This window comes from Pelecanus crispus, chromosome Z, assembly GCF_030463565.1.
Source record: "Pelecanus crispus isolate bPelCri1 chromosome Z, bPelCri1.pri, whole genome shotgun sequence".
Lineage (NCBI taxonomy): Eukaryota > Metazoa > Chordata > Aves > Pelecaniformes > Pelecanidae > Pelecanus > Pelecanus crispus.
In genome coordinates, this window is record NC_134676.1 from 26,721,526 (window position 1) to 26,736,297 (window position 14,772).

Sequence of the window (14,772 nt, forward strand, 5' to 3'; positions counted from 1 at the left end):
GCTGCAAAAGATAGCAGAGGAAAACGTGTATTTGTATTGTATGGCAGTGTACACATAAGACTTCTAAGAGGATACACTTCCAATGGAAAATGTTTAGGACGTCCACCAACTGGATTAAAAAAATTCAAAGTCACTCTTGGATAAGTTCCTCCTTTTTTTGTTTTTTAAATGACCCATAGTATTAAAGAGTATTCTTGCTGAAAAATGCAAACAAGTTCCCAAAGAATAAGTTAGATTTACTAAAATCATAAAGTCAAATCACAAAATTTAAATTTGCTCAGTTATCTAGGAAATGAAAAGAGAATAATTGCACTGAGAAAGCCAAGTCAATTCCAAGGCATGTCTTTTCTTATAACTGTTACTTGATTTCTGAAGGGCTGTGGTAGTGGGAGTTTGCAGTATGAAAGTAGTAGAACAAAGTTACATCCAAGCAAAATTATTTTCACTTTGAGTTTCAGCAACAGTTGAGTACACCTCCACTCCTGGATTTCAACTCCAAACCTAGCAGTACATTTGATATGGAATAGAAGGAGCATGCCATAATTAAACAGTATTAAACCATTAGTGTGCCCAGTGGCTAGTTCATGAGGAAATAAAGGCAATGTTTATTTTCCATTTTAAAAATTTTAAACATTATTATTTGAAAATAGCACAGCAGTGGAACAGTTGGAGACATAGCATTTCATAATCACAACATTCAGCAGATGATGTGCTAAGTCACCATCACTTTTTAAACAGCTGTAGCACTTTATCAATAGTCACTCTCCAGCTATGGTAATAACTAACCAGGGTAGAAATGCCTGATTGTAAACATCCAAAAAGGTTGTCTTTTCCCTACTGCTAGCTGTATTGCAAGGTTTATAAATATTTATCTTCCATACTCTTGAAATAGCCTTTGATTTCTAAATAGATTTTTAAATTCTTTACAGATTGTCATACCTCTCTTTTTTCGAAATTTTAAGTTTAGCGGCAGCTTTCATTGAGACATCCACATGCCAGGAGCAGAAAAGAACCACCACAGAAGAATAGTGCTGTATGCTGTTGTTGTAATCAAGAACCTCTCTGGGCTACTAATGCAGCCATAATTTTGAAAAATAATCTCTTGACAATTTCTGTTTTGCTCTGAAATCATTAACTTCATCTGCTGAAGTCTAATATATGTACTTTCAGGCGCTCTAGCGTAGTATAATGCCAGTTCATGGGATTCATATGAGTAGCAGAAGTATAAATTATATTTGTGTATTTACTGTTTATAGTCTGGAAATTCAATTAAGTCAGAGAGTTTACAGATTGAAACCAAAGAGTCAGACACACAGGGTAACCAATGACATTTCAATGTGTTCAGCAGTCAAATCTAACTGTCCTTCACTTGGAGCTATTCAGTCTGAAGTGATAAACATGCTAAATTTTTACAAGGCCAGAAGTAATTAGAAAATAAGTACAAGGTGTGTCCAAGAGTGATTGTGCTGCTTTGTTACTGAAAAGCTTTTTAAAGCTTTTTGGTAAGCTGCAAACAGTCCCTTCAAATTTACTAAATAAAATAGAGCTTTTTATAGGAGCAGTCCTGTCAATATTCAGCAAAAGTATAAACAATAAAAGGCTAAGATGTTGCCTAAAAAACGTTTTCCTTACTATAAACCTTAAATTCTTTGAAAAGTCAGTGATACTAAATTCATATGTGCATGTTTTACCATGTTGGACGTCAGACAGTTTAGTCACATTCATACTAAGTCTCCTAGAATGCACAACCTGAGGCTTAGCTGCTATTGTCATACAAAAAATGTTGAAGAAATATATTTTTTTTTTAATGTAGGTTAATTACAGGTTAATTTTCCCAGTCTGTGCAAGGCAAACTCTCCTCTTCATCCTCTGATTCAGGTGATGCTTCCTTAATTCGTCGCAATGCTTCATGGATGCTCCTTGTCAGAGGATCAGTATCAGGCAGAATTGTAAAGGATTCTCTCAAAACATCTTTCTGCACTTTCTTCAGTTTCACCCCTTTCCTGATCTGTGCCAAGATGTTATTGCTATCATCTTCATCAGGAAAAGGAGGGAGACTTCTCTGCTCAACTTTTCTTAAGTGAAAGCTGCCACGTTTCAAGGAAGCCAGTACTTCATCCATTGGGGAACTCACTGCAGTAAATCAAAGGACCTTCAGTATTATTTTTACTAAATTTTATCAGTCTTCAATTATATTTCCTACAGAACAAAAAGTAGCCGCACACTATCAATGGGATAGTCCCATACTATAAGTATAGTGGTAGCTCCACTATTGTTTTAGCCTCCAAACCCACCTTCCCTATTACCAGGTCAAAACTGGTTTATATTTCTGAAGCCACTTAACCTCCTATCAGGCAGGTAGTAAAACTTTTTGAACAAGATGGCTTTCCTGTGTGCAGTCAGGAAAAACAAAATAGCTGCAATGAATCCAACACAATGAAAGTGTTTACTATATTATCTTTCTTGACTTTAAGACTCAGGTAATGAATACGTATCTTAAGTATTGGACTGTGCAGTCCATTCTCAGCACTTGCATTTTGTGGCTGATTTTACCTACTGTATGACTATTACTACATGCCAGTGAGGGAAGCAGCAGTATAGTCAACTGCAACAGCATGCACTTTCCTGCTTCTCTGGATTCATGTATGTATTAGCACCTAGTCACAGCATGCCTATAGAAATTCCCTTCCTTTATAATTAATAAAAACAGAGAAGTAAAAGTTAAGACTTTATGACAAATCATTCCTTTACCACCAATTTGAAACTAGTTCTCTGCAGAAATAAAAATCAGGCTTTGTGTCTTTGAGGAGCTACAAGTAGGTTAAGATCTCCATCCCAGAGAATACATTATAATAAAGTACAACAGTTTGAAATAGCTTGCATACACTAGCATATACAATGTGCAGCATGTATCAATCAATAGATGAATATCCACCTCCAGTTCTTTTTTGTATATTGCAGAATATATTTTTAAAACCTGTTTTGCATTTATGAGTGGGCTTTGTCCATCAGACTAATGGCCCAGACAGTTGGAATAGATACGAGGAAAAGAGGAATAAAAGAAGAATACAGGACTGCGCATTTGAAGGAGAAAGGAAGGACTGTAAAACACTCATCTGTCATTCAGAGACAAATTTCTGAAGCCACTTAGAGACTCGGAACATCTCAGGGAATACAGAGCAGCAGGTAGAGTGCTGCTGCAGACATTAACAATACTGTTAAGAGGGAGGATATAATTTGATTTTACATTTGTCACTTTCTGATGTATATCAAATTGCACACACAATATATGCTTTATATAAATTTGCAAGATAAAACAGGTATCAGAAAAATAAACAATAGGACTACAGAAAAAGAAAGAGGGAGCACAGCAGCACCAAAATCAGTAACGAACTTAAGACACTGTACCTGCAACCTGCAAGGCTCACAAGAGCTTAAGAATTCTAGAAAGATGCAGTTCCTTCAAGGGTTTTCAGTCATTTAAGGAAAATTCTAAAGGAAACATGGTTATTTGTCTGATTGATGAAGACAGTTCTAATTTTGATTTTATCTGTATGAGGGAAAATGTCAATGGAGGGATGTTTTCTGTAGTTGTAACTGACAGAACCAGACAGAATTTTTGATCAAATGTTATTACAGCCATATTACAGCAGTGTGAATCAGGGCCCACTTGAGGTACTTTTTCTCGATGACTTCCAGTAAAATAGTTCAGCTGAGCACTTTTGAAAATCCCATCTCCGATTTTCAAATGAAAACTTAGTTCCAACATAGCATGTTTCACCACACCACCAGGATTGTTTTGTTTGAACATGGCTGCCATTCTTCCCATTTTATATATGGGATAAAGGATAAACAGTTAAAAACATGTAGCACAGAATCAACAAGTTGTACAGATCTCCCAGCTCAGCCCTGTGTTCTATTCATTCTCCTCAGTTTCCAAAGTAGTTTTTGATCTTTTAACTATTTATTAACATGCTTTGCAGAACAATTACAGATTTAATTTCCAATTATTCCAAATTATTGGAATAATTATTGGAATAATTAATTTCCAATTATTCCAAAGCATATATATTCTTACTCAGCTCTCCAGGGTACTTGAAGGTTTGAGGATTTTTGTATGAAAATTTGAAGAAATCTTGAAGATAGCATTCTCAAGGTTTCCTATGTCCCGAGACAAGTACTCATTTTACTGGGTCATAAATTATGTAGAATTCTGTTATTAAAAAAACACTGCACCCTCAGGTGAGGCATATAATATTTGCAGTGCTGGCTGTAAACCAGATAGAAAAAGATTCTTTTAGGCAACCTTTAGCTCCATTTTCTAGCTAGTCTAACATGGTGTATCATAGAATCAGTTTCACAACTGTTTTCTGTCTAACAAGTGTTTTCTGTCTAACTGAACAAGTATACTGCACGCTGTTGTAAAGGTCCTAACATTTGTTTGAGTTGCTGACATTTGTCAACTGAAAAGGATTTAACAACTTTCCCATTAATAATTATAAATGAACCACAGCATATACTTTTCTATAGAGCAATTCAAAAGAGGAACTGATACACATTACAATTAAATACACAGAAATTAAAACATTACCTCTCCTCCTCTGTAAACCCTCTAGATCACCAGTCTTCTTAAGCTTCTTCTTGGCACTGACTAGCTGACTGCTGTCAAAGAGATGTGCTGGTGGGACACCAGAAGAGTGCTGGACTCCTTTCTCCTCACTCTGACGTTTAACAAAGCTGTCGCTCTTCTCTAAGGATTTGGTGGCATCTTCCTTGGAGGGCAAAGGTGGAGGCGGAGGTGGAGGTGGTGGAGGCAAAGGGGGTGGAAGCGGTACTACAGTAATAGTCTCTGGTTGAAGCTCATTACTGGTGATTGGAGAAGTACTAACATGAAGCAGTTCAGAGGTAATACCATTGGGAGGTAACGAGATATCCTGAAGTTGTTCCAAGCTTGTGGATTCCTGCACGTGCAAAGGCTGAACTGCATTTTCCAATTCCACCTCTTCACTCTTCTCTTGGATTTGTATGGTTGCTGGCAAAGATTGAGGCTGATCAACACAGGACATTGAGCTGGCTGCACATTTTCTTCTTGCATGAGCCAGCCGTAGTCTGGTTGATTTAAGTATTACTTGCCCAGGGTACCGCTAAAGTGAGTAAGTTACTGACAATTAGATAAGTACATGCAATGCACTATTCTAGATACTAAGCACATGTCATTAGGGTTTGCCTTTCTGTCAAGTAGAATTCATCTGCTGGTTTTATTCATTTTATTCTAGATGTAAAAACAAAGCAAATATATCCTCACCTTTATGCAAAAATGGTCTTGTTTTCTTAATTTTTGTTCTTGGTTAAGCCAAAATTTACATGTCATTGGTCTAGGCAGGGATATTCATGCGCTAGAATTAGGATTTCACTAAGAAGCAGATTGTACATACAAAACTGTTTTTTCTGAAAACTAAAATTCAAAATTCCTTCTCGCTTTCCTTTTCTAAAACTGGTCAAAGGCTCCCTCTGCAACGAAGTCCTCTCTGGCCTAATACACTGGCTTTAGATGTGAATCATACTGCTTAAAAAGGTATCTCTTGAAAACATCAAACATTTTAAGAGTTTCCAAAGTATTTTTAATTTAGTTCTTAAATTTGCTACCTCAGTATCTGTCTTGTCATATTAGTTTAATCCATAGCTGGTTTTATGCAAAAATTTAAACTGCTTCTGAAAGACAGGTCTAATACATTTTACACATTTCTGGTAGGCCTTAAAGCAATAGAGATCATAACAATATAAACATGTTTCTTACCACCACTGCCGTACTTTGTTGTAAATTTTACAAAGAACAGTTAACTATACAATGAAAGAGAATGGCTAATAGCGTAATATAGTCCTGGAACGAGTGAAAATTTCTTTGCAAAAGAAACTGGTAGAAAACAATAACTCTTCTTCTGTTACCTGTTTAAACGTGCGAAGTCTGTCCAGTGTTTTCTGTCGTTCCTGACTAACCCAGGAGCTCTTTCTTTCTTCTTCATCTTGTAATTGATCTCGCTTCTGAGAAAATATATGGAGAACATGTAAATATTACATCCAATGCTATGTTTAGCATCACTAAAAAAAAACTGAATTAAAATAACTCTTCTATGAATTGTTAGGAATTACCTAACAATCTACTTCTCAAATAAACACATGTCTGAATTTCAAAACTGGGCCTTTCTCTTCCCCTCACAGCATATTACGCATTTCATGTTTTATAATCTCAAAAAATGCAAAGCTCAGTAAAGAAAGATTTCAATGTGGAATTGCAGCACTTGAAGACTTGTTACCTTGAAAGATGGGAAATAACTAGAAACACGACAGAATATTGTACTGAAAAAAGCTCCCTTAAATTAAAAATGGTATAAATTAGCCAGACAGTAAACCAGTATCCATTTTCTCTCATTCCAAGAACAAAATGACAGTCCAAATTGCAAGACTGCCCATTTAAAACAAGTCATACTAGTATTTTCATAGTGCAGGAAATCACAGAACTCAGTGCCACAAAGTTTTGAATGCAATACTGAGCAAATTAAGTAAACATTTTCATTACAGTTTACAACAGTAACTGAAAGTGTTGCATTTAATTAACTTAAGCTGTCATTATTTAATCCATCTTGATTTTCTGGAATCTTACTTCAATAAAGGTTTGAAGCTCTTCCTTACAGCTAAGACAGTTCTATTTTTTCTTGTTTGGGGGCCTTACCTCAGTGAACACACATATTTGGATCCACCTCCTTTAACTAGTCATCCATTTTCACAAAACTTCAACAAAGTTACTACATCTTTGAAACAAAATGCTACTCTTCAGTCAAATTTATTGAAAGTGGATGCTAGTTATCAGATGGCAAAAGTCATTGTATGCAAGTTCAGAAGTTACCAGGAAAAGTGGTAGAACAGGTGACTATAAAAAAAAAAAAAAAACCCTGAGCAGAAACAGCAGCTTTAATTGTTAAAAGACTCACAGCATTAGGTACTACTTTTAAAAGCCCATCTTCATCATTGTAATTAAAAATTCTGATTACTTTTGTGAACTTTTATTGTCATTCAGTGAACACAAAAGCAGTGTCTGTCTGCCTGCCATTTTCAGCAGTCAGCTAGTGGCCTTGTGTCCTTCATAAAGAGCCCAATCCTGTAATTTGGAAGGATGTAAGTATAGCTGCATTAGGGAGAGGAAGAGGAGAACATGTCTGAAAAACAGTAAGGACAGGAAACAGAAAAAGGTGAAGAGGAATAGAAGCATGTGGTGAAAAGAAAATAACAGAGCAATGGGGCCAAGAAGCTAAAACAGAAGCATAAAGAAAAGATTAGAGCAAGAAGAAAGGATAGTGCTACCACTACATCTGCATGTTACATATGCAATCATGTCAAACTTTTCCTGAAGCAGTCTCAAACTCAAAGGGTTGGTGTTTTTTTTGTTTTGTGTTTGTTTTGTTTTGTTTTTAAATAAGAATAGTGAAATTGCAATTCTTATTTGGTTTCAGGTTTGGACACCCTTGAGATTATCTTTTCAAAATTCTTCATGAAAACCAGTGGCTGAAAGCCTATTTTACAATAACAGCAGAAATTTTCAGTCACATTATTAACAGAAAAAAGAGGAAAAAAATTAGCATAAGGTTCTTTACACAATGCAAGCGGGCAACTCCATGAAATAAGTAACAAAAAAGCCCTGTAGTGTTCAAGAGACAAGAAAGTCCTTCAGCTTTGTCAAGTCTTATTTTTAAGAGTGATAAATGGACTACAATCCACACAGCAAATTCCTTTGCCTTATTGTAAGAACTGAAAAAAAAAATTTTTTTCTAAGTTCCTGAAAGACTATGCCAATATGTACTGTCTTTCACAAATAGCCTTTTCATAAAATAAATTATGCAGCTGACTTCCTGGACAAATGTATCAATGTTAAAAATGTATAAGGATGAAATAGAATCACTTTCACTAATCTAACTGAAGCCTGAATTAAAGAGACTTGGATTTCAATGCATCTTTGTCAGTGATCTTTATTAAATATTGATACTATATCAGCTCCCAAGACCTAGCCCAGAATTTGAATATTCTTTAACATCAAGTCTATTATGTTCAGCCTAAGAGTTGGACTAGCTAGCCTATTCTCTGTGATGAGACTGTGCAGAGCATCGTGGAGCGTACAGCTGGAACTACATCTTTATACAACACTATTCAAGTGATTCCTTTTGTAGAAAGAAGAAAAATAATGAACAAGCTTACTAAGATTCAAGAATAAACGTGTGTGGTTTCCTTACTCATTTCAGCATATTCGACACTGTACTCAGAGACGTCTGGAATCATCTATGTGCACACAATAACAAACCCCATGCAGCCTAACCCTAGCAGTAATCGCTTAGACTGTGAACCTAGCATTAAAGAACTGTTTTATTCGCTTGGGTTCAATGTCATCCTAACACAGCTATATACTCCCCCTTAGCAGCATATGATAACACAGAAATCCATGGTGCCAAGGTCAGGGACATACACCATCTTTCTAAACCAGCTATCACTCGGAATACTCTCCTAATTAATGTAAAATGAGGAATGTAAGTTGTTAACTAAAGGCTAAACTCAACAGTAGAAACCTCAAACTTACTAGCTGAATAGTATGGTGCATTTTGTATTCCTCCTCACTCTGGTGATGCTGCTGGATCTTTTCATTATGCTTTGCGATGCAGATTTCCTGTAAAGACATAAAATGTTATCTATAAAATATGAATTTCAAATATTGATTTACAGGGTGTAATGCCATATTTAGCAAATAGAACTAAAAATTTGAAAAATAAAAATTACAAAGCCTATCTCAGACAAGCTAATTTAACCCAGCTAATTTAACTTACTATAAAACCATAAAATGGAAACAAAACCAAGACAGACCAACCCACACCTACTACTTTTAGCTGTCAAAAGAATATACACAAGTAACTTGAAAAGTCTGTTCTACAATACCAGTACAAAAGTGGCAACAAACACATATTTGTCAAATACTTCATAAAACCCTAGTGTAACTCCATGTATTCGTATACATGGATAATAACTAACTCTCAAATATACTACATATTTCTGTTTATGCAACTAGGCAGCTTCCCATTTACAAGTGTCAGTTCATCTTTTGCATGTACAATCTGCAAGCACAAGCATTAATAAAGTTGTTACAATTTTATGCATGCACAAGCAGGTTCACTTATTATACCAAGTTCATGTCTGTAACATCTGGTTTAAAAACAAGCATTTATTACGTTGCCTGCAAATAAGAACAGGTTAAAAAAAAAAAAAAACCACAGGGCATGTTACAATAGGTGACAAGAAACAGGATGACACTCAAACTTCAGGTAGATAATATAAAAAGAATTGAATTAAGTATCAGTTAAAGAAAAGGCATGCGCTGGAATTCAGAGTAGCGACAAGACAGACAAGTTCATAGGACAATACTGAGGGGCAGGAAATCAGACAGTACGGGCAATGAAATTAGGCCCAGTACAAGCACCACAAACTACATTAGAAACAGATCTCATGGCTGTGTAAGAGGGGGCAGTGTTAGAAAGCAGTTTGGAGTGTGACTGGAGCTAGAAGAACACCAAAGCGATGGGCTTCCCAGGCATCAGTAACCTTGACTTATTGGGTGGAGCCGCACAGGAGCGCTGCCATTGAAAGCATTGCTTGAGCAGCTGATGGAGTTATCAGCTATCAAGCAAGATACTACAGTAGTGGCAGAAAGACACATACACACACACAAAAAAAAAAAAAAAAAAAAAAAAAGGAGAGGACTGTTAAAAAAAGCCCACAGTTTTGGACACTTGGAAATGCAGAAAAAGCTATGTTCTCCTACAAGCTGACTATGGACACACTGTGATCACATAAAAAGGTAGCCAGTGTTCCTGTATAGGACAGAAATACCATGCTGTCTTGAATGTTTCCAAAGAGTATGACCATCAAGTTGCTGCTGTATACAGGTAACACTCCAACAAGAGCATAAGTTTATATGGAAATTTTGTGTGGAAAATCTGGCAAGTTTCTGTCCCAGCTTCATTAGAGGTGTATATGTATAGCTAAACACTGCTGGGTTTTATGTTTGTTTGTTTGTGGAGTTTTTTTCCCTGATGAAAAGAGTTTAATTAATACAGCTGGAAAAGTTAATCCATTTAATTTGTAACTGCAAAAGTACAAACTACCTCATTTCTGCATTTTAAAGAGACAGCAATAGCTTCAGAACATTAGAAAATCTGAAAGACTTTTTGTAATACTACTACTGATTTACCTTTATAGTTTATTCTCTATTTACGTGTTAAGTTCGATTAAAAGTCTTCTAAAATAATGAGGAAAGTATGTTACAGGATACAAAAAAGTATTGTAAAATAATGAGAAAACGTATGTTAGGTTTGGATTGGGTTTTTTGACATGTCTCATAAGTACTTGGGGGCACACTTTTATGAAACGTTTTCTCTTTAGCATCAGTATTTAAATCTTTCTGATTAAAAGCAATAATGAAAGATATTTTAAGCATGTAAAGAGGATAAACCAGACGAAACTTATTTGATGCTGACTTTGTACTAATAAACAGCCTACTTTAATGTAATTAGATCCCTATGACTTGAAATAATAAAAAAGACTAGGAGGGGCTGAAAATGTTGCAGCACAGGATTAGAAATCTGAATCACCTTAACTAATTACAGACATGGTAAAAAAAAAAAAAAAAAAAAGATTGCAATTGCATAGGGACAAATGCAGGGTTCTACTTGCAGACAAGATTAAGTGACTGCAAACAAAGGAGGAATAAAAAAAACCAGCCAGGTGGCATCATTAAAGAAAATGATCTGGATGATTATGGCAGGTGACAAGTTGAACATAAACCAACAAATTCTGGCAAAAAAAGAAAACATCGTAATTGGGTGTATGAGCAGGAATACAGCCTGCTGCACATGTGAAGTAGCCCTTCCTTGTCAGCACTGGGAAAACAGGAGCATTATGCCCAGTGAGAGCCACACTTGAAGAAAGATGTTGACCAACTGTATGGAATTAAGAGAGCATCAAGAAGTAATGTTCATTTCTCTTTTAATCACCTGCCTGATTTCACAGTATCAAAATGTACTTCTATTAAAGAGACAAAAAGGGAGAGCTGAGGAACCATTTCAACCCTTGCCACTGGACAAGCTACCATGTTTAAGACTAGTAACATGTACATACGTAAGAGATCTGCATTAGTATTATATTTAACTAGTTCCAGTGAGCCTTGCTTTCAAACTGAAAAGCATCCTAATTCAAAGGTTAGCTTCTCATTTAGTAAGCTCAGTATGCACATAAACCATATTTTACTATAAGCATTCTGTGTAGTTATATCCTTATATTGTTGTTGTAGCAGTAGTAGTAGTCGTAATAATAATAATAATAAAAGAAGAACGCATACCAAGTAACCCTATGCCAGCTGTCACTGAGTCTACATAACACCTCTTTTGGCATGGGCTGTGCTTTAAACTGTGGGCTTGCAAAGTAGTAAAGGTGTCCTATTAAATGGACACAACAGCATGTGAGGAAGCTTCCTAGGTCAAAGCACACATTATGAACATACCCCAACTAGCTTCACCAACCAGTTGCTTCTCCCAGTCTGCTCATTATGAGGAACACTCTTCCTGGATGTAAAATAATTCAATTTCTTCACAACTCTATTTTTCCAAAGATATTTTTCTAGCCAACTTCTACACTATCTTTTTTACCTTGGTTCTTTGCTATAAATCTAGCTCCCTAATAAAACAGCTGCTTGTTCCATATGATAATCTAATTAATACTACTGTGCAGCCAGCAGGGGGTAGACTGGGATAACAATAGCAATATCCTGCATGGAAAATTCAGAACTAGCTTTCAAGAAATAAGAAAAATAACGAGACCACTATTAAAATCTTGTTTTTGAATACCTAACTCACTGTCATCAACACAAAGGAACATCAGGAAATGATTGGTTAACAAATGTAAATAGCTTTTTATAAAAAACTGAGAATAAAGAGTTTATACTCATGGTAGTACAGTGAAAGAACATCAAACTCTGTAAAAAAAAAAATTAAAAAATGCTGGCTCAGTTATTCAGAATCACAACTGAATGAGGTTTCTAGCAAACCTTTAGCAAAAGTTTCTAAATAAAGGTTTGGCACAATTATTTGACAACATCATTAAAAAAAAAAAAGCATCAATTGCAAAAACAGGGAAGGAATTTCTGAAAAACAAAGTTAATAGAGACTATAGTCACAGAAGGTTATATTCATATTACATATAGTCTTATTTTACACAGAGTAATTGATTCCCTTTCACTGTGCTACCTCCTCAACAGAAAAGATTTTCAAATACCCAGATGATGAAATGACCTCCTCCGAAAAATAGGAACTGATGATACAGAGTAACTTCATGTTGCTTTCTTGATCATGATATCTGCTGCTAGAAAGGAGGCATTCTCCTAAGGGAATCTTCAGTTGCCAAAAACCTAATAATGACCAAGGACTGTAATTTCTAAATACATCACAAAATTGTGATATTCACCACTTAATGGACAGCTTGTTTTCTGTTTTGTTTTCAACCACAGAACTGACAAGGCAAAAAAAGAAAAAAAATAAAATAAAAAAAAAAAAACACCAAAACCTCACCAACCCAATCCAAACCAGAACACTTGCTTACAGTTCCGTTTTAAAGATACTTTGCTGAAAGAAGCATGGTCAGGAACACTATCTGAAAAGTGTTAAGTAGACTCCCAACTCAGTTCAACAATAAGTTTTTCTTAATTGAGACAGACAGACTTTGAGAAAGAGATTTACCACATAGTATGTACTTTCCAAATGCACCCTCAAAAACTCGTTCTTTTCCCCACTTAGTGTTCAGTCATCACTGTGCTCATTCTCACCATCTAATCCCATCTCTATCTTTGTTCTGCATGCTTAACTTAAACTGCAAACTCTTCAGAGAAACAACCCTTTTTTCCTCCCAGTTTTGTAAAGTACAACTACCCACATTAGACATTATAAATAGAGTTCATTAACAATGTTTTGCAATATCACTAGAATGGTCACTCAAGATACAAAGCTTGTTTATGTTTGAATCAAAGCCACAAGAGTCTTGATTTTCAGGTAATTCCTATTAAGCTTAGCAGGGCTCTGTGTTATTCAGCAGTAGTAAGAACAGCTACAGTAAAGACCTCTAACATAAATATCCATCAAAATGGCTATGTTCTTTTCTGCCCAACAAGTGCTGCAAAAAGGCACACAACTCATTTTGCCTGTTCTTTTTGCTCAAATAAAAATCTTTACTTCCCCCTGCAAGTTTAAATACATGTTATTCTGCGCTTTCTTTAGAAGCTGAAAACTAAGTATCTCACTGCAGCACTCAACTGCAGATAATGCTACACTGGGCAATGAAATTAGTAGAGAGCTGGAACTAGCTTTGAAAGCGCTATGTCCGTGCTGCGATGTCCAGCAGTGAAGTTCCACATGGAGACATTACCTCAGGTCCTGAAAGCAGCATAGCCACGCTCTTCCAGCACAATGTTGAGCAGACATGACTGTATTACTCCTGCATGCAGACCAAGATGAGCAATACTACTATATACAGCTCTTCATCACGTCTCAGTGCACAAGTAGGCATGCTGCAACTACTGTTACAGCCTAGAACTAACTCCTTCAGCTTAAACAAGGTATTTTATCACAGCATAACCTTGAAACAAATGAGCTAGTTGAAGGTGACTAGTTCATTATACAGATAAGAAGGCATGCTAAAAAATAACTTCTCCTGCTTCAGGGTTGCTTCTCGACTTGTTAACTCTCATAAGTTAAGTAAGGAACAGCAACCAGGCTGTTGCTTTTAAATAGGTTTGTGTACTCTGTAAGATGCCAGCAGTGTCTTTTCCCATTCAGAGGAAAACAGCATAACTATTATAATGTAGCCTATATTAATTAGCATAACGTGACAGATAGGATCTATTCCTTAAAGTATGAAAAAGCCCAGCTTCTTGATACTTCTTCTTTTTCACAAACTCACGTAAAACAAACTCAATGACTCTGAGCAAACTACTTCCCATAGCTGGCTAACAAGAAACATTTCTTTATAATAATTTATTTGCAGTCTTCTCCATATTCTGTTAATCAGAGTCAGGACAGTGACTGAAGAAATATTAAAAAATCCAAAATATAAAATGTATCAACTGTTTTGTTTGCTCTGTTATACCTCAAGATTCAGGTACAGAAATAGATATATTAGTTATTAAGGGCAGGCAAGACCTGAACGCTTTACCCTCAATCTACTAGAACTGTTTGTATAGAGGGATCATCTCCCACATCAAGGGACATAACTGGGAACAAGCAACCACACAACCCCTGATCCCAATCTAGAATGAGGTCTCAGCTGAGACTTACAGTATATGGCATGGGATGGAAACCTATTTTATAACAAGTATTACAATGCTCTCTCAGAACTTTGATCTATTCTACTCACTAAGGTATCTTGCTCATTAATAATGCATATTCATGTAACCATAAACTGCTACGGAACAATAAGTCATTCTGCAAAAAAGAAATGAACATATTTACACACACTTGATACACAATTTCTAAACATTAGCTACATTAAAACCATTTCTGCACAACTTCCCAGTCACATTGCACATGAAAAAGTAAAGTGGCCCTAAACAGCACACCTAGCTTTACATATTAAGCATATATACTGGATTTCATATATATCTGTTGAATACAGAGTATCAATGACACATGATGT

The 14,772-nt window shown here is 35.8% G+C and overlaps 1 protein-coding gene across 1 annotated transcript in view; it reads right to left on the reverse strand.

The window, feature by feature from the left end:
• Positions 1-1,825: 1,825 nt before the first annotated feature.
• JMY (junction mediating and regulatory protein, p53 cofactor) overlaps positions 1,826-14,772 on the reverse strand; it is a 61,805-nt gene continuing 48,858 nt past the window's right edge. Inside the window, exons 7-10 of the mRNA XM_075726883.1 lie at positions 8,624-8,710; positions 5,947-6,042; positions 4,592-5,144; positions 1,826-2,133 (exon numbers count right to left, since the gene is read on the reverse strand). Coding sequence (XP_075582998.1) covers positions 1,826-2,133; positions 4,592-5,144; positions 5,947-6,042; positions 8,624-8,710 — 1,044 coding nt within the window. The remainder of the gene's footprint in view (positions 2,134-4,591; positions 5,145-5,946; positions 6,043-8,623; positions 8,711-14,772) is intronic.